Source organism: Rhinolophus ferrumequinum, chromosome 6 (assembly GCF_004115265.2).
Source record: "Rhinolophus ferrumequinum isolate MPI-CBG mRhiFer1 chromosome 6, mRhiFer1_v1.p, whole genome shotgun sequence".
In the NCBI taxonomy this organism is placed as follows: Eukaryota; Metazoa; Chordata; class Mammalia; order Chiroptera; family Rhinolophidae; genus Rhinolophus; species Rhinolophus ferrumequinum.
The window spans coordinates 40598459-40619100 of NC_046289.1; the positions used below are offsets into that span (position 1 = coordinate 40598459).

At 39.7% G+C, this 20642-nt stretch overlaps 1 protein-coding gene across 5 annotated transcripts in view; it reads right to left on the minus strand.

Moving 5' to 3' along the window:
- Positions 1 to 20642, minus strand: part of GNG2 (G protein subunit gamma 2) — a 109680-nt gene that overhangs the window by 22433 nt on the left and 66605 nt on the right. For all 5 annotated transcript variants that reach the window (XM_033109067.1, XM_033109066.1, XM_033109065.1 and 2 more), the window contains one exon: positions 47 to 161. In XM_033109067.1, the coding sequence (XP_032964958.1) occupies positions 47 to 133 (87 nt within the window). In that variant the 5' untranslated portion in view covers positions 134 to 161. The remainder of the gene's footprint in view (positions 1 to 46; positions 162 to 20642) is intronic.

Sequence of the window (20642 nt, forward strand, 5' to 3'; positions counted from 1 at the left end):
GTTATATTCAAGGATAGATGAGCTGTGTGGGTTTTGTTGTCCTTACCTTTATCCGATCGATGTTGGCTTCCATCTTCAGCTGTTCTACCAGCTTCCTGGCTTGTGCTATGCTGGCAGTGTTGTTGCTGGCCATTGAAGTGCTGGGTGGGTTTTCCGACACACTAGGAAAGAAAAGAAGGAGGAAGAATGCATCAGAGAATTCACGAGCTACCAAATGTGCAGGTTCATCATAACTGGGGGATCTCAAAAGAGTGGCTGCAATTTGTGACAATACAGCGGATCTTGAAATTATCATGCTAAGCGAAATAAGTCAGAAAAAGTTGAAAACCATATAATTTCACTCATATGTAGGATATAAAACTGAAAGTAACAAACAAACAAACAAACAAAAACTCATAGACACAGACAACAGTTTAGTGGTTACCAGAAGGTAAGGGGGAGGAATAGAAGGAGATGGTAAAGGAGGTCAAATGTGTGGTGATGGAAGAACTAACTCAATGCAATGTATAGATGGTGTATTATAGAATTGTACTTGAAACCTATATAATTTTACTAACCAATGTTACCTCGATAAATTTAATTTAAAAAAAAAAGTGGCTGAGTCAGGCCAGGCTAATGTAGCTCCCTACATCCCCAATCCAGTACTGCTTATGATTGTCAAGCACACCAGCACATGGGGTTCGCTTTTCCAACCCCCTCACCTTCTGCCCTTCAATCCTTATTTAGGGGGAAAAAAATGAAGAATGTTACCAAGTCAGTTAGAATAAAATGTGCTGCCACATTAACAAAGCAAGTTATTAGAATTGTCTTAATTTATGAAATAAGTTCAAAATCATAAAGGTGACAGAGTGCATTATTACTGTTAATTTATTGGGTACTCGTATTGTCAGATACTGTGTTAAGTGCCCTCAGACGATGAGGAGTGAAATGCAAGAAGAGTCAGCAGTGGTAAATTATATAATCCTTCAGGACTAAAGACACCAAGTTTACAATGTTCTTTTGATGGGCTCAAACACAACCTTACGGTTAACTATGACCACCCAGGCCTATTAAACTGCGGAGATACTATAATAGGAGGTGTGGCTTTGCAGTGTCACTTATCCGGCACTGTTTTAAAGAGTAATTTCTCTTGTCTCTAAAATACGGCTTTATTCACAACTATTCACTTTACTCACAATTCTTCAGAAGCACATCTATAATGTCAAGGGTGGGGGATTGCCGTGTGTACATTGTTAATTACATCATAAATTATTATATTTATGTATTATAAATTAAGCACAACAGGCTTACTACTTTTTAAAATATGGAAATGGGACATAAATGTTTAGAGAGTGGAATTCTGTACCTATGTAGAGTGTGAGATAGTTTCATTGCCCCTGGCTCTGTCAGATCCCCTCCCCTTGCCTCTACCCCCTTCCAGTTCTTATCACAATTTCATTTCTCTTCTAATTCTTTCTTGACCCATTATCTCACTTTATTCTTGTTCATCTTGGGAAGTGTCCTCTTTTATTTTCAGGGCCCATTTTCCCCACTTTCTGATCAGGTCTCGCTTCATGTCAAGGTGCCATATGCTATTTCTGGACCATCTGTGTGAATGTGCCCCCTGAGGTCACTGACACCCAGTAATGAAACAATGTCCAAGAGCTGCAATTTAATCAGATAGAGTGCACGTCCCAAGAAATGAGAAGCATTAAAACACTGCTTCAGTTAACACTAGTTAAATCTTGTTCTGAAGACATTATATTAAAAACTGTGACTTTTGCTAGCTTTGATGAATATTTTTATCTAGGAATAAAGTAGGATCAGATTACCATCTAAAAAAGGAAAGAGGAAAAATAGAAAACCTGGGGAAGGAAAAATAACCTATAATACATTCAATACATAGATTTTTATTAAAATCATAAAACAATTTTTAATTACCAAAACAGCAAAAGTCTATAAATTATGTCCTTTGGTTCTTATTTCTTGATACCTATTTTTTCAAGACAAAAGAAAAAAATTATGTATATATAACTCTCTGTAAACAAAGAACTCCTTTTATAGAGAGTGCAATTTGATAAAGAATACTGTAAAATAAGTTACCCAACAACATTTATAGTATAAAATTGGAAGATTAAAAAATTGGAAGATAAATTAACTGTTCCCTCAACTCATTTTCAAAGGGTTTGGAAGCAATAAAATGGGAAGGAAGACTGAAGGATTTTAAAACCACAAAGATCTCTGCACTCTACTTTTATATGCTTGAAGATCAAGGGAACATGTGAAAATAAACACAAAAAGAAACAAGGAGGCTTTAACAAGTACAATTGCATCAGCTTGGTTAGGGACCCAATCATCTCAGCCCTACAGGAAAACTATATGTGCCCAAATCAAACATCTAACAGCCTCACAAAACTTCACAGAGCCAAGATGGAATATTAACGTATCCATTAGGGTAGCCTAACTCTTCCATTCATTCAGAGTTGGAAGCTACCATGATCTACAAGCCCTGGGCATTGTTCTGTGAAGCTAATATTTCTTCCAAACTAGAATTGATCACACGAGGATACAGACTATCACAGACTTACCAAATCCTCAGTGCTGCTACACATTACTATAAATTTAGTGGCTTAAAGAATAGAAATTTATTATCCTACGGATTTGGAGGTCAGGAGTCTGAATTTGGAGGTCAGCAGTCTGAAGGTCAGGAGTCTATTTCAGACTAAATTGGGCTAAATTCTAGGTGCCGGCGGGACTGTGTTCTTTGTGGAGGCTCTAAGGGAGAATCTGTTTCCCTTCTTTTACTAGCTTCTAGGGGCTGTCAGCGTTAATTGGCTCTTGGCCCTTCATCTTCAAAGCCAGCCAAGGTGAGTTGTGTCCTTCTCACATCATATCACTCTGACCTTTCCCTTTGACTCTCCTCCTTCCCCTTCTTCCACATCTAAGGACCTTTATAACTAAATTGGGCCCACCCAGATAATGCAGAATAATCTCCCTATCTTTAGGTCAGCTGATCAGCCACTTTAAGTCCATCAGCAACCTTAATTCCCTTTTGCCACGCAACATAGCATTTTCATGGACATTCATTCATAACATATCATGGACATGGACATTTTGGGGGGCCTTTACTCTACCTACCAAGAAAAGAGACCTCTGTGCAGGTGGAGGAGGTAAGTGGAGAGGTGGGGTGTCGATATGGGAAAAGAAGAGGAATGTGCCAGGATGCAAGTCTAGAAATGCTGGGGAGAGAACACATCTGAAACCTAAACGGACTTAAAAGTAAACATAGCCTTTGATTTGTGCTCCTAGTTTTAGGAAGGTACATCCTGATTGTTCTTGTTTTTTACCATATGACCCAACAGAGTCTAGTGCCACTTTTAGAATCATTTCATGCATTTTCCTCTTTTTCACATCCAGCTGTGTTCCCATAACAACATGATGAAATCCCCTTCCTGGAGGCTGATAGAACTGTAGAGTCCTAGACCAGTGTTTCATAGAAGTATATGTTTTCCTAAAAAGTGGCTATGGTAAATAGGAAAAGTTAGCCTATCTTCTAAGCTTGAGGCATTTGACTATAACACACACACACACACACCTCTTTTCGTCTTACAAAACTGAAACTCTATACCCAATAAATAATTCTTTTCTCCCCTCAGCCTTGGAATCACCATCCTACTTCCTATTTCTATGATTTCAGCTATTCCAGGTAGCTCATAGAAGTGAAAATCATACCGTATCTGTCTTTTCTTGACTGGCTTATTTCATTTACCAGAATGTCCTCAAAGTTCATCCATGTTGTAGCATGTGTCAGAATTTCCTTCCTTTTTAAGGCTGAATAATATTCCATTGTATGTATAGACCACATTTTGCTTATCCATTCATCTGTTGATGGACACTTGGGTGGCTTCCATGCTTTAGCTACTGTGAATATGCTTCTATGAACATGGATGCACAAGTATCTCTTCAAGACCCTACTTTTTCTTTTGGATATATATCTAGAAGTAAAATTTCTAGATCGTATGGCAAATCTATTTTTGATTTTTTTGAGGAACAGCTATACTCTTTTCCACAGCAGCTGTACTATTTTACATTCTCATCAAAAGTACACAGGATCTCAATTTCTCCTTAGCCTCACCAACACTTGTTTTTGCTTTGTTTTGTTTTGTTTTTATAGAAGTCATCCTAATAAGTGAGAAATATTTTTGATTTGCATTTCCTAATGATTAGTGATGTTGAACATCTCTTCCTATACTTATTGACCATTTAAATATCTTCTTTGGAGAAATGTCTATCTAAGTCCCTTGATGATTTTTGAATCAGTTTTTTTTTGTTGTTGAGTTTTAGGAGTTCTCTATATATTTGGGACATTAATCTCTTATCAGATATATGGCTTGCAAATATTTTCTCCCATTCCATGGATTGCCTTTTCACTCTGTTAATTGTGTGCTTTGATGCACAAAAGTTTTTAATTTTCATGAAGTCCAATTTGCCTACTTTTTCTTTCGTTGCCTATGCCTTTGTTGTCATGTCTAAGAAATCACTGCCATATCCAATGTTGGGAAGCTTTTGCCCTATGTTGTCTTCAGAGTTTTATAATTTTTGTTCTTATGTTTAGGTCTTTGATCCATTCTGAATTAATTTTTGTACATGGTGTTAGGTAAGGGTCCAACTTCATTCTTTTACATGTGGATATGTAGTTTTCCTAGCATCATTTGTTGAAAAGATTATCTTTCCTCTATTAGGTGGTCTTGTCACCCTTGTTGAAAATATTTTGACCATATATATGAGCATTTATTCCTGGACACTCTATTCTATTCCTATGTTAATTCTATTCTAAGTTAATTTCTAAGTATTTTATTCTTTTGACACTATTGTAAGTGGAATTTTTAAATTAATATCTTTTTAAGATTGTTCAGTTAGTGTATAGAAATGCTACAGTATTGATTCTCAGTGGGGAAGAGGAAGCCTTTTATTGTCCAAACCTACCTGAGTTGAGATTAATTGCATGCAATGAGAAGTGTTGTTCAGCAGGGGAGACCCTTGCATCTTGTGAACATAACGGGGCCAAGAAAAAGTGTTGACAGAGTCCTGTTAGATGCTTAGGCAGTTTCTAAGGGAAGCACAAACACACATCACATACTCTTTGCTAATGTTCCTGTTTCATTTTACATGTAATCCAAATTGGGCAGAAACTATTTTTTTTTAAGAGGGAAGGAAATGGTTTTGAATACACTAACTGAAATAGCTAAAAGAAAAAGTAACATTCTGCGGAAAAGATCATGTAGACAAAGCTTTAAAACATACACACCTCTTAAAACAACTAAAAACTTTTAGTTAAAAGAGGGGGTGCTTCATTTCTACACATTGCTCTCCCCTCACCCGTTTAGCTCAGTCTTTGGATGGCCTTGTGGTGCACTGGAGTTCACCTTTGCAGGAGCCCAGCCTGGCCCCCACTCCAGAGATTCACCCAGCTGTGGACTCTACCTCTTCTAGAAATTGGTGGGGCAGAGGGAAATAGAATCAGAGTCTGGTTCTCGGGAAAACTCTGGATTCCTGAGGTCACTTCTGGGATCTCAGAACATTTCTGAGTGTCAGCAAGGGTGACGGTCAAAGGTTGGGCAATGCTTGAGTGACACACTGTGGTCCAGGAAGGTGTTCTTAGCCCAGCGATTGGTAGCACCTGTCAAGTACTGGATCATCTGGCAAATAAGGTATGGCATGGGATATGACATCTCTGAGTTTGAATCAGAGAACTATAATACTGCAATTTAATTCTTTCAGAATTCTACAGCCAAAAGCTCTTTTTAAAATTCTAATACTTTATCCTCTGGAAATCCCAAATGGGATTCCATCTATTCTCCAACCCCCACACTGGATCCACTGGCAGTGGTTCTCAGTAGGAGAGGTACCACTCCTTAGGAGGCGTTTAGAAATCTGTAGGGGCGGTCTGGATTATGGCAATAACTAGGGGTGCTCCTGGCATTTAGTGAGCAGAGGCAGGAACTCGAATGCCTTGCAGAGTGCCAGGCAACAATGACTTATGCTGCTCAAAAGGCCCATGGTACCGTCAACGAGAAAGGACACTGACAAAATAGCCATAGAGCTAGGAATGAAAAATCTGCTCAAAGACCCTGTTCAAAAAATCTTTTCTACTCCATGAGGAAAGGTTCAACTAACTGCGCTTTTATACTTAAGTCTTATGAGCCCTATTACCTTCCCAGTGATGAATAAGTGCTAAGTGCTCATAATTCTCATTAGCTTTATGCTTTATGGATATTTGGTTCCTGCTTATTTAAAAGAGAACATAGCCTCTTTCTTGCAATGTGCTCATGAAATGAGATTATGCTGGGTTCTATCTGCCAGTGAGCAAAAGAATGCAAACAACAAAAAACCCTTAGAACAATTATAGAGCTTGTGTGAGAGATTGGCAGGACTCTGCAAGAATGTCCTCATTATCCCACCTGAATTCCAAACCCAAGAGTAATACGGAAGGCATTTTATTCTTTTCAACTGCTGAGAGGAGCTCCTCCGCCCCCAGCCAACCCCAGCAATGTGAGAGATAGGCCTATCGTGGAATAATAACCATTAGATGAGTTTTCTTTTTCTACAAATGCATCCAGCATTTTAATTTCTTTCTGTTAAGAAACCACACTTTTTTTTTTTTTTTTTTTTGTCATTTGGGCTTAGGAACAACATATAACCCCTTATTTCTGTGGCACAAAGATAAATAAATGTTTTGATAATGGGATCTTTGCCTTAGAGAGTATAGGTTAATTGTGGAAGATTCTATTTTCATACTCTGATGGTGTTTTCTTAAGCCTGGCATCCAGCGGGCGTCCCTATGGCCCTTTATTTTAATTACAACTTTGTGTTTCTTAGAACTGTATTTTGATATTTGCAATAGGTGCTATGGGGGTTTGATTTATTTGTTTTGTATATTTACAGGTTCAGGTTACATTGGCAATGAAACAAACAATTCTAGTCTAGACAACAAATTAGAGGTTTATAGTCTCCCAGTCACCTGATGGTACCTTTATTATTCTCATTTGTCAGTTAGCCGTATCACTGCTGAGTGGTTGTAAGTTGCTTTTGAATTAGAGGATTAATTTCAAATTATTCCAATTTAGAATTCTTCAGAGCCTCTACAATTACTCACCTAGATAAATACGTTTGTTAACTGTTTGTACCACAACCCAAGTTTAGCTTGGTCATTTTGCCACTCATTTTTTTGATCCCTACTCTTATTTATTCTGCACCATCATCATTGATTAGATTATACATACAAAGAGTACAGTTAATATCCATTCCTGTGAAGGGCTTTAACAGTCAGAACACTAGTGAATTTATGCATAGCAGCTGCAGTGTCAATCAAATAATCATTGTAAAATAGCCTGCCAGGCTTCACGGTAGTTTTTTGTCAGACATCTCTTTCTGTTACCAGTTGGCCACTTTGACGTGAAGATACCAAAATAGCACATTTCAATCTGTACTAATCAGCATACACTAATTTCTTTTTGGTTCTCCAGCCACTAAGGACGTTTTAAAACAACAAGGGATTTATTTGTGAAGCTTGTTGCTTTTCCCTCAACACTTTCACGCCCCAGAGTATTAGGGCTGGAATACACCTGGGCACTCCCTCTTTCCCAATCATGTGTTTCGACCATCGGAGATGTCACAAAGGCATCTGTTGGGTGTCACAATGTCTTGATTTCCTCACTTGCCCTTGCTCATTTTTGAGCAGTAGGGTGGAGGCTGGAGGTGGAAAATAAAAAAAGATGAGAATAGAGCCTAGTGGGGGGACAGAGAGGGGTAGGGTAGGGTATATCCACACAGATTTGGCTTGGAGATAAGGGGTATGACATGATCTTTTACCCCACCAGGCGCTGGTCGGTATTTGAAGAAGAGAGGGAGAAGAGAAGAGAGAGGAACCAGGGAGAAGAGGGGAGAGAAAGGGAGGGAAGGAAGAGAAGGGAGGGGAAGGGGGAGAAGGAGGGGAACAGGAGGGGAGGGAATCCAGTAAAGCAAAGGAGACACGGGAGCCGGAATGCAGAGAGCCGGATGACAAAACGCTGGCTAAAGTGAAAAGATGGATTTATAAACCAAACAGAACAGGACCCTTCTGAGCCTCTTCCTCCTCCTCCTCTTTCCCCTCCCCATATTTTAGGGCTTTTCATTTCTGAGACTTCGATTGTACAAGCCAAAAGCTCTGTTCCTTCACCAGAGGACCAAGAACTCATACTGAAAATGAATATTAGTTTATAAACCAAGGGCTTGCCATGTACCAGGAAGTGGGTCAAGTGCCTTAAAGCATTATCTTATTTAATCCTCGCAATAACTCCAGGAAGGTAAGTAAGCACTGCCTCCCTAATTAGAGGAAACTGAGGCTTAGACTAAGTCAGAACATTAGTGAAAAGGGTGTGTCTGAATCATGCTCCCCAGGAAAAGATTTTCTTCCAGCCCTTCTCAATTCGTATTTTTAGAGGCAGCAGACTGATCCTAATTGGGGCACTATGGTATATGTTTGCCATTTTCACAAACATAATAGCAATTTTTATGGTCTTTGTAGCTACAGGGAGAGCAAATGCAAATAAGGGCTAGTATGGAAGCTGTACCAAGCAAAAGTGCTAGGATGCCAACAGGGAAGAAAATGAACCAAGGGAGCAACATCAACTTAAAATCCACTCTGTGCTATTTTCATGCAGGTTTGCTGGGATGTTGCCACTTACCAAATGGGAGCAAGACAAGATCCCATCTGATTTCCCTCAAACCAGCATGGGAGTCTTTTATGCTGTATAGATGGAGAGTAAGACACAACACAGCTTCCCTGCCTCACTGGGGTGCCAGAAACCATTATTTGAAATGACAGCTCTCTGCTTTCCAGTAAAATGTTGTTTTTGAAACATCTCTGCGAGATGCAGCCTTCCTCTTGGAAAGAGCATCATTGGTTATCTGCTTTTAACAACCGTGACAAAAACACAGCTCTTGAAAAATGTTGACTCAAAGTCACGGATTTCACAGATTTCGTAAAATGAAACAGGAATGAATAGGCCATGTTGCAACTTAAAAATGACATGTAAGCTTTTAGTTTTTATCGGAGCTTTGGATAAGGAAACAGTTTGTATCCCAAATGGCGGCTTGCATTCTTAGATGTTATGTGGGCTTTGTTCACTCCAAGGAAAAAAAAAGATTAGTATTTTGTATGGCATATGTTGGATTTTCTTTCTTTCCTGTTTTTTTGTTTGTTTGTTTTGTATTTTTAAAATATGGAAGCCCAGACCATGAACCAGTAGGTTTCCAACAAAAGAAAAATAATGAGCTTGTTTCCATAGAAATGGCTCTGTTAACCCAGTGATGTCTAATTCTCCAGAGCAGCAGGCAAAGGGGGATCTGACAGGCAGTGGCCTTCTGTCTCCTTGTAGGAAATTATCCACTGGTTAATTAATTTCTTAAAAAAAACAAAACAAAAAAACCCCAAAACACTGCTTCAATCCTAAATCCTCAGTGGATCTCAAGCCTTAGGCAACCCCCAACTTCAGGGACCCTTGCTGCCTGAGCTTCCTTGCCACTGCTCCCATGGCCATGTAGGCTTATAAAGTGGTAACAGAAGTCCTCTGGCTGAGCTCCTCAACGCAGCCCACCCAAGAAAAATTGGACCTCCTCCATTCAGATTTGTTTTTTTATCACTGTTGTCTAGAGATATACTTCGTGATGCAACTGACAGGTGGTGCAAGAGTGGAAAAACAGGCACTAGGAGACGGTAGACCTGAATTCTAGTGTATTCTGACACTCCCAGCTGTTTTACAGTAGGAAAACCATTGACTTTTTCTGGGCCTCAGCGGCTCAGCTGTAAGGTGGAGATAACTCCAGGACTGCACAAGTGTGCTTGATGTTTATGATAGCATGTTATAAATTATGGAGTGCTATACAAGGAGCAGACAGGAATACAGAATGACTACCACCATGTATTGAGCAATTACGAAGCACTGTGACCTAAAAACATTACATACATAATCTCAAATCCTTGCAACAATGAACATGGAAAAGAAATCAGGGACTAAAAAAAGCAAAGGGAAAAATCTATGATGATGACCAACTGTGACTCTCTCTATTCAGTGAGAACTTAATAATAAGCAAGAACTCACCAAACAATCCAAAGGCGGGGAAATCTGTTTTGGGGGAAGGGTAAGTAGATCTTTACATCCAATTTTGAACTTTCTAATTTGCGGTGACAACCGATGGAAGAGATGGTAATTATATGAAAATCAATTGTGATTTAAAACTGGTAAACAAGGATTTATTGAATACTTAAGCATCTGTCCAGGTAACAGTGTTTCTAAGGAAACCACCCACTGAGCGGATGTGCTACTTCAATAATTCTGAGAAGGCTCTTTCATTGGTATCTTCTGGAGGGAAAGTCTCATGTCCACATAAGTGTTTGTAAAAGTTTTCTGTGGCCACAGAATAAACTTGCAAGCCTAGCGCCGGAGGCTAGTTGGGTTCTGCCTCCTCCTCAGCCCTATCTCCTGTATGTAAAGGCCAGCAGAGCATCTGTGCACATATAGCAATTGCTTCCATCAAAATATCCACTGCCTTCTGCTGCCCCACATCACCAGCCCTAATCTTCAGCCAAAGCAGCCTGTTTTCTGTTCTCCTGACACAGCTCATGCCCAGGGCAGCCATGATTCTGCCGTATCTGTCATCCCTCATGCACGCCTGTATCTGACAGCACAGCTCGAGCCTCTTTTCCTCTGAGAACCGTCCTCAGTGACTACAGTGACCTCCTCAGTCCCTCAAACCCAAACCACCAGCCCAGGAGCCTGTGCTAATATGAACCAAATCATTTCTGTGGCTTTTTAAAAAACTGCAGGCTGACTGGTGTTATTTGTATTCTGTGCAGCCTTCCTTCCGTAAATATTGACCAATCCTGCTCTTCCATCTCCAAAATTGCTCTGTTTGTCTGTCTGCACTGGTTCAACAGGCCAAGCCAGATTTCACCTGAGAGTCCTCCCACTTGCCGGGGGTTTCCCCCATCTGCAAAGCTGCATTGCCCCTGGGTGGTGCTGCACACAGCCTCTGCTTTCTCCGTCAGACCTATGTTCAAATGTCATCATCTCCTCCTGATCGCACCATCTGAAAGGCCCCCTCCCAGGCCCTGTCATTCCCTAGCACATCACCCTGGTGATTTTCTCCAATACATTACAATAATATGAAGTTATTGAATTAATGTATATGTCATCGGTCTCTCTCCTTCTCTAAGTGTGAACTAAGAGCAAAGACCTTATCTGTCGTATACATATGAAGGCTCAAAAAACTTTTGTTAAAAGAATGAAAGTCCTCCAGAGTCTCCCCAGCACCCAGCCTTATGTATATTAGATGCGTCAGTAAACGTTTGCGGCTTCTGAGAATGAGTACCGGGCACGCAGCATCATTCACGCCCCTCTGTGTGGCCCCACCAAATGTTCCTGGATACAGACTGCCACCCATGGCTTTTGTTTGGTAGCACAAAGGCTTATGGAGCATATGCCCCAAAAGGGCATCTCCCAGACTCTTGATCTCATCTGTTCTTCAAGTATCTCTATCTCCTTGGGGCAAAAGATAAGCTTGTGACTTTCACCTTCTTCCCTCTCACCATTTCACGTCTCCTGACAAGAAAGGGACAGATCGTCAAGTAACCAGATACATTCTGGCTTGTTTTGGGCAATATATAAAGCATCAATAACTTTTCCCAGTTGTTCAGTTACACAAACGCTCTCTTCGAAACCATAAACATCACCCCATGCTGAAAAAGCTCCCTATAGCAGAAGCCTCACATGCCCGCTCCCCACAACCAACCAATCTATCACCACTCATCTCAGACAGAATCCCAGTGTGAGGTCACAGGCCCTGAAAACGCCACACACAACGGCTTGTCTCCTCTTTATTAGTTTAGTGTCAGGGACAGCACGAGGCACATTTTTCCCAAATTCACTTTTTAAAATATGGTTTTCTTATAAACCAAATACGTAGCCATTAATGGAAAGTGCAAAGAGATTCAGAAAACAAAAATCTCCTATAATCCTTTCACTGATAGACAACCAAGTTAACCTTCATAGTAACTTTTCAAATGCCTTTCCCCAACTTGGAGTGCTTATTTTTTCGGTGTGTAATATCATGCTGGGAAGATAATACTAACCAATACACATAATCATTTGCTGGGCCCTGCATAAATGTTGACCTTCTGAAATGTCTTCTTAGTATTCACACTGCAAGATTTGTTCCTCCTCCGCCCAACATCCTTAAGAAAACGAAGTTCTTTAATGTTTCCCCATTACTCAAGTGTCAAACTTTATATCACATCTTTGAAGGTTAGGACACATCTCGGATATGTCGTACAGAGTCATGTTTTATTCTTTTAAACAGTATTGCTTTGAAAGCTACGGCTCTAGGTACATAAAATAAATTGCCATGCCAATATCTCTCTGATTATGAGGAGTGAATAGAGGAAAAATATAAGAAATTAAAGATGAAGGGACCAGTAACCTTTTCTTTTACTTTGTCACCAAGTAAGGACATAGACAACTAGTGAGTCAGAAATACCCTGATTACAGAGAAAAAGAATCAAGAAAAAGGCCCTTTTCCACAGGACAGCTGTTTATCTGCCATCTCTAAAGGGTGGAAGGAACTTATCTGAAATGTTGACTTGAGGACCAGGAGTTCATCTTACAGATACTTTTTTTTTTTTTAAAAGTCAGGTTTAACAAGATATAATTCATATACATTAAAATTCACCCTTTTAGTGTGCTGATGAAAGGGTTTGACAATTGTGTATGTAGATTTCCCCGAAGCACCTCAATTGTAGATACTATTTTCAGGAGCTATTTAACCAAGTTGGCTGCTCACTTTTTTTTTTCTAGCCTGTTCTCATAGAATGAACACCTTTGAGACCAGACTGAGCAGTTCTGAGAAAGCAAAGGCTGTGAACTTGACTGACTTTTCTTAATATACCAAGAAGTTCACGATTATTAAATCTCAGAGTTTAGCAGGACCCAGAAGTTATCTTGCAGAACTATCTATCTAAAACAGAAATCTTTCTTATCACCACTGATATAATGCCCTTTAATCACTCATGACACAGGTTTAGAAAATACCTCTAAATTTATGGAGTCCAGAGGGGCGCTGTGTTTTATTTAATGTTTGGTCTACTTTTGGCAGCTCCTTAGGGCCTCATGAAAAGGGGCCTCTCCAGGATAAGAGGCGAGGATTTTTCTAGGAATGAGCAAGTTAGAAAATGGCTCCTCTGTAAATTTATGCCACTAATGCTTAAAGAGATGCAAATAAAAGACATTTGAAACTCACTGAACAAAGACCCTTATTTCACAGATGAAAATTATTTATAATTAGGGGCTATTATTTTAAAAACTTAAGGGCTAGGTGATTAGATGAATTGTCTTAGAAAATGTAGCTATAACCAAGCCTTGGTACAAAGGACTTAAACCGTGGTTTAGGAACACCTGGTTAGATGAACTTTTCACTGTTTGAGTATTTCTTACATTTTGGTACTTCCTTAATTGTTAGCATTATTAAGGTTCAGGTTTCTTACTAAGTTGTCTCCCCGTCAATGTAACATAGTTTCATTCCTATACTGTATCATGGAATCCTACAGCTCTGGGACTTTCTCAACATAGTTAAGTTTCAGCCCAAATTCCAAAATTAAATGTCCAAGGAAAGGGGATCAATATGCAGAAAGCCCTAAGACCAAGATAACTCCAGCTGGTTGAAAGGAAGATTTCAAGTTTTCCATTCTCTTATGTCCATTTCCTATCTTTCCAGGTCACTCCCACTGTACCCTGATTTCAAGAATTCAGGACACCAATCTATGGAGCCTATTGCCATTTTACTGTCTCTAAAACACTTATGTCCTCATGTGTTACCTTACCAGGCTTAGCTTCTGTAGTGTATTATGTGGTAACTCCCTTTCAATTCATAGCAACTCTGCCTCTTTGTCCCTCAGTCATACAAGCTGATAAAATCCCCAACTTTGGTTGAATCCAATTCGCAGCCTGTCCTTGAGCAACTAATGAGTGTTGAGTAAACACACAACCACAAATGCACAGATATTAACTTCAAGTGGGTCCTTAGTGCTGCCCAGCTTTTCTTCCATATCTTCTTAGTCAACTTACAATGACTTTTTTCACACCTTCTCCTCTCTCTTCAAATCTCTACCACTTCCTTTCTCCCCGTCCTTATGCTTAGCTGGTAACCTTGCTTCTTATTTCAGTGAAAAAGTAGCAGCACCCAGAAAAGAACACCCATATATTCTCATGACCAACCCTACCCATTTACCTTCCCCTGTACTTCTACACTCATAAACTCTGCCTTCTCCTTTGTTGTAATGATGACATATCTATAGACGATATAGATATAGATATAGATATAGATATAGATATAGATAAATCTTACTGAGGAATCCCTTCATTTAAGCACTGGTTCCCATCTTCCTTATCTACTAAAGGAACTGACCCTTGTCCATTTTTGTTGTTGTCTCCTGTATCACCAATTTTTCTCTCCTCTTTAGTGGAGCAATCTTATCAGCATATAAACATGCTAAAACATCTCCCATCTTAAGAAAAACAACAGCAAAACCTGTCCCTTGACTCTGCATGTCCTCTTCAACAAGAATCTCATTTTTCTGCTTTCCCTTACAGATGAGTTGGAAGACTTGTCTTGCTGTATACACTTCTCTTCCTCCAGTTCTTTCTTGTACTCACTCCAAATCATTTCCCCACCACTACTCTACAGAAACTCCAGTTGTCTAGGTCATCAGCAGGTCCAACTTTCAGTCTGCCATATCAACTGATCACTGCTCAGTCCTCATATTACTTGACCTTTGTCTTAGTTTTCTATGGCTGCTGCAACATATTACCACACACTTGAGGGCTTCAAACAGTGGAAATTTACTCTCTCACCAGCTCTCTGGAAGCTAGAAGTTCAAAATAAGTTCCACTGAGTGGAAATCAAGGTGTCATCAGCGCTATCCTCTCCCTAAACTCTTTAGAGAAGAATGCACTTCTTGTCTCTTCCAGCTTTGGGTGGCTACCAGCATTCCTTGACTCATAACATCACACCAATCTCTGCCTCTGTGGTCACACTGTCTTCTCCTCTTCTGTGTGTCACCTCCTTCTGCTTCTCTCTTATAAGGACACTTACTATTGGATTTAGGGCTCACCAGGATAATCTAGGATAATGATTTCCATGTCGAGAACATTAACTTAATCACAACTGCAAAGACTCTTTACCTTAATAAGGTAACATTTACAGATTGCAGGGATTAGGACCTGATATCTTTGGCGGGGGGGGGGGGGTGATTATTGAGCTACTACAACCTCCTAGAAGCATTTAACACAGTAGATTACTCCCTTTTCCTTAAACACCATCTTCACTTGACTTCAGGGATGCTGCTACTTCTTTCTTGATTGATTGATTGATTCATCCATTCATTCATAATTGTGGTAAAAGACACATAACATAAAATTTACCATTGTAGTGTACAGTGTAGTGACTACATTCACATTGTTGTGCAACAAATCTCTAGAACTTTTTCATTTTCAAAAACTGAAACTCTAGGCCCATTGAACAACACTTTATTTCCCCCCCTCCCCAACCCCTGGCAACTACAATTCTACTTTCTGTTTCTATGAGTTTGACTACTTTAGCTACCTCATGTGAATGGAATCATACAGTATTATTTGTCTTTTTGTGACTGGCTCATTTCCTTTAGCATAATGTCCTCGAGGATCGTCCGCATTGTAGGGTGTGACAGGATTTCCTTTTCTTAAGGCTAAGTAATATTCCATTATATGTATATACCACATATTTTTTTCTCCATTCATTCATCAATGGACACATGGGTTGCTTCTACCTCTTGGCCCTTGTGAGTAATGCTGCTATGAACATGGATGTACAAATCTCTCTTCAAGATCCTGTTTTCGATTCTTTTGGACATATACCCAGAAGTGGCATTGCTGGGACATATGGCAATTTTATTTTTAATTTTTTGAGGACCTTCCATGCTGTTTTCCATAGCAGCTGCACCACTTTCCATTCCCACCAACAGTGACATGCACAAGGGTTTCAATTTCTCCACCTCCTTGCCAATACTTATTTTTTACCTTTCTTCGTTCTTGTCTGTCTTCATTGTCAGTTCCTTCTGAGTGTCCCTTGTTGGTTTGATTCATCTCCACCATACCCAGGTCTCAGCGTGTTTGCACTTTAGTTTTCTATGTTTACACTCAGCCCCTCATCCTCCCTTCCATGATCTCATTCAGACTCATGGCTGTAAATACCATCTTTGCTTACAGCTCTCAAATTTACATCTCAATTAGCAGTCTTGCCCTTGAACTCAAGACCCATATATCCAACTTCTTACTCAACCTCTCCATGTGAATGGACGGACATCTCAGACTTGACAGGTTCCAAACCAAATTCTTGATTTTCTCTCCCAAACCTACTCCTACCACAGTCTTTCTCATGGTGATCAATGGCAGCTCCATCCCTCTGGTTGCTCAGATTAAAAACATTGAGGATATTCTTGCTGTTTCTTCTTGTTTACGTCTCACCTACAATCTACCAGCAAATTCCTGGACTCTTCCTTCAAAATATATCCAGAATCCAACCCCTTCTCCTCCATACTGGCCTAGCCACCTTTATTTTTGGAACATTTCAATATCATCTTATCGTCCCTAATTTTACCCTTGCCCTTTTCATTCTAATTTTCACATAGCAACCAGAGCGTTCATTAATAAAAAGATATGTCAGAATGATGTCAGTTCTCTGCTCATAACTTTCTAATGGCATCCTACCTCGCTCAGAGTAAGAGCTCAGTCCTATACATTGTCTACAGGAGCTAAACAGTAAGATCCATGGGCATCTCTTTGATTTCATCTTCCACCAGTCTCTTCTTCACTCTTCTATAGGGGTAGTGTCTCCTTGCTCTTTCTTCCATAGGGCACGCACCATCCTGTCCCAGGGCTTTTGCACTACTTATCCCTCTGTTGGGAATGCTCTTCTTTTTTTTTAAAGTTTATTGGGGTGACAATTTTAGTTACATAGGTTTCAGGTGTACAATTTTGGGGTACAATTCTGTAATGCATCATCTATATATCACATTGTGTGTTGGAACGCTCTCTTTAAAGTTTACCTGAGGCACCTATAATGCCTTTGTTAAGAGTTATTTCCCAGAAGGGGGGTTGCTCCTGTTCATCATTTGCAGATGGGTCATGAGACCTTTCGCACTTTGGAACTTTAAGGCCTTACACAAAGTTAGCTTTAAAACAGGTTTCCTGTTGGATGCTCTAAATATTGCCCTTACCTGTAGGTTAGGAGATTTGATGCTAACTTCTAAGCAACATTCTTGAGGCTTATTTGTTTTATTTAATTTTAGGCCATAAATATAGAATGACACGTATAATCGTGGAAGGTTACTTTCAAGAATTCATACTGTATTGTCCACTGTTTGGGGGAAACATCTCTGAGGCAAACCAGAAACAGATTTGCTGATGAAGAAACAATGGAGAGAAAAGGTGACCTGACCAAGGAAACAGATGGTGACTACAAGCCAATCCTTTTGTCTCTCAGAACTAGTCCCAGAAAACACAATCTCTTTTCTTATTAGGTCTATCCTACGAAAACGACTAGTTTCTTCCACTAAGTAGGGCCTAGAATGGAGCTCAGATTCAGAAACATTTTGCTTATGGTGGTGATGGATTAGTCAGCCTCTAGCCAGTGTGTCCCCATCACTAAGGAACATAGCACGACAGGTCTAAACAAGCATTTTGTGGTCCTGGAATAAAGCAAAGCTGACTCTGCTAAAGAAGAACGAGAGTGTTCAAACAATATTTGTGCAGTGTGCTAACCAAATACACCAAAGGAAGTACACAAAAAAGTCAGAAGAGCAATTCACGCCTGGTTAGCGCATTATTCGCTTGACTGAGGGTTATTTACAGTGTCATACAGGTTGAGGCTAAGATGAATGGGCCATTTCACAAACAGGGGTGGTGATTAGTAGTCTGTATAGAAACATATTCAGCTACTCCTAGAGATAGATGCTTTCATTACTGGTGAGTTTAAATTAGGATGATACATTTTCTTCTGGCTCGTGAGAACAGATATTATCAATCTAGCAAATGGTTTTCCAGAGGCATTGAATCTTCTATAAAAATTTTCATTTATCTGTCAAACTGGCATCAGAGCAACCTACCTCGATTGCTACTGTGAGCCTCTCTTCCCAAAGCCAACCTCACATCTTCCTTATGTTTTTGTCTCTGCCAAGCATAGAAGGATCCAGGGAGACCCTACAGCAAGTGGATTCAGTCTTCTCTCATCCTGAAGAATATTCCCATGAAAATCAAACCAAAACTGAGTAGGAAAGCAAGGTAGACATACTTTCGGTTTTAACAGGTAGCTATTCATTAACCTCACCCACATTCAATTACTTTTGGCTCTACACACATAAGGCGTGTATTTATGACTAATGCCTGGTACTCTTTCTTTACCTTTTGCCTTGCTTGGAGAAGCGAATTCTGCTGAAGCTGCTAGAGAATTCTGCGGTTTATAGACACTCATTTTCAGAAACCTTGAAAGGTTGCTTAGTGAGAGGCCTCAGCATCCTCAGACCTTTTCCTCCCTTCAGCTAATGTTAGACAGGTCATGCAGATAGGAACTGCATCCACCCTGGGGGGTAGATAGGAATGGGATGAACCCAAACGGTCAGTGGGACCGACCCATTATAACATCTATTTAAAATAGCTGGAAAAGAAACAACAAACAACCCTTTATTTAAGCCAGCTTACTTGCTGGGTCTGTCATTCAGGTGAATCCTTATTAAGCAACGGAGCCTGATTCATTTTACAGAGGTCTAATTAATACTCTGATATTACAGAGTCCATGAAATTCCTAGGATTTGTTCCTAAAAATCCTAATACCAGTAATCCCACTTGTTTGTGAAATGGTTTTTATTCCTAAGAGTTTTACATATACACTAATGGCAGGACAGAATCTCTAATAAAAGCCTTTAAAGATTACTAAAGTTCTGAGAACACGGAGAGCGTCCATGATTTATATGCGACTATGGTTTAGTTCACACCAGGCATTGTGACGGTACAAAGACTGGAAAAAGGCAAACACCCAACAGGGACTTCAGAGACTTGGTATTTCCATGAAGGGTTTTGCTGCCACGACAAAAACCTTAGGATTCTAATTACACAAGAGGATCCATCATTTGTTCTCTTCATTGTTTGCAAAGAACACCAAAAGACTCAGTCTTAAAAACTTTCAGTCTTCCTTACATAACAGATCATTCTTCCTAAACATCTGGGTGGCCTTATTTAATCTAACTTGGCAATTAAACAGAAATCTTGCCAGCCCTCTGTGGCTACTCTCCTTTCAAATCTCAGTATAATCAAGAGATTTTGGGGTTTGTCTACTTAATGTGCCAGGCCATGCTAGGAGCCAAGGACAGAACAGGGAACCAGATACAACCCGGTTTTCAAGGAGTGTATACTCTAAAGGTAAAGACAGACCCATAGATAAGCAATTTCAACATGGTGTCTTGTGTGCTAAGCTAGGAGAAAGCCCAGGTATAAAGGAAACATCTAGGAGGGGCACCTAACCTTTTTTGTTTTTTGTTTTTTTGTTCCCCAGAGAGAAATAAAAAAGAAAAAAAAAAGCGTTTATAGTACTAATGTGAAATATAGTGATCTGTTAGGTTAAGTAAGAATTTCTCTCCAAGTAGAATGGTGGCCGCTAAGGACTGGGGGCGAGGGAAATGGGGAAATGTTGGTCAAAGGGTACAAACTTCATTTATAAGATGAGTAAGTTTTGGGAATCTAATGTACAACGTGGTGACTATAGTTAACAATAGTGTATTAAACACTTGAAAGCTGCTGAGAGGGTACATCTTAAATGTTCTACACACACACACACACACACACACACAAAATGGTAATTAGGTAAGATGACGGATGTGTTAACTAACCTTATTGTGGTTATTTTGCAAGATAGCATGCATTAAATCATCACATTGTTCACCTTAAAGCTACACAATGTTATATGCTAATTATATCTCAATAAAGCTGGAGGGAAAAAAAGAATCTGCTGCATAAAGAGTCCCCTGGGAAAACAAAATAAACACTACTATGAACTTGCTTTGTAATAACTGTGTAAGGGCCATTGTGGTTCAATCTTGAATAATAAAACAGTGAAGTACAAAAAAATAATGATTTCTCTCAGTTAACAAATGCAAAGCACTGAGGGAGTGCTCAGTGTACAGTCTATGGTTTGTTCAAGTCATAGACCTAAAGGTAAACCAAATGTTTCAAGTGACAAGGAAAGGAACTTAATTTATACATGTGACAGAAGCTGACAACAGAAGCTGAAAACAAAGATACCAACAGTTCTCTCCAGCTTTGGACATGAATTCTTCTTTGATCTCTGGCCACATGATCGAGACAAACTTAAAGGATGTGGAATCAGAATTTGAGCCAATGACATAAAGAATCAGGCACGACTGATTTTGGAGGTTTAATGTTATTTACTGTCATTCATCCAGTGGAAGGTGGGTCTTAATTGAACTAGAGACCCTGACTTACAAAAGAAAATCTGAACTTGAAGAATTTTAATACTATCAA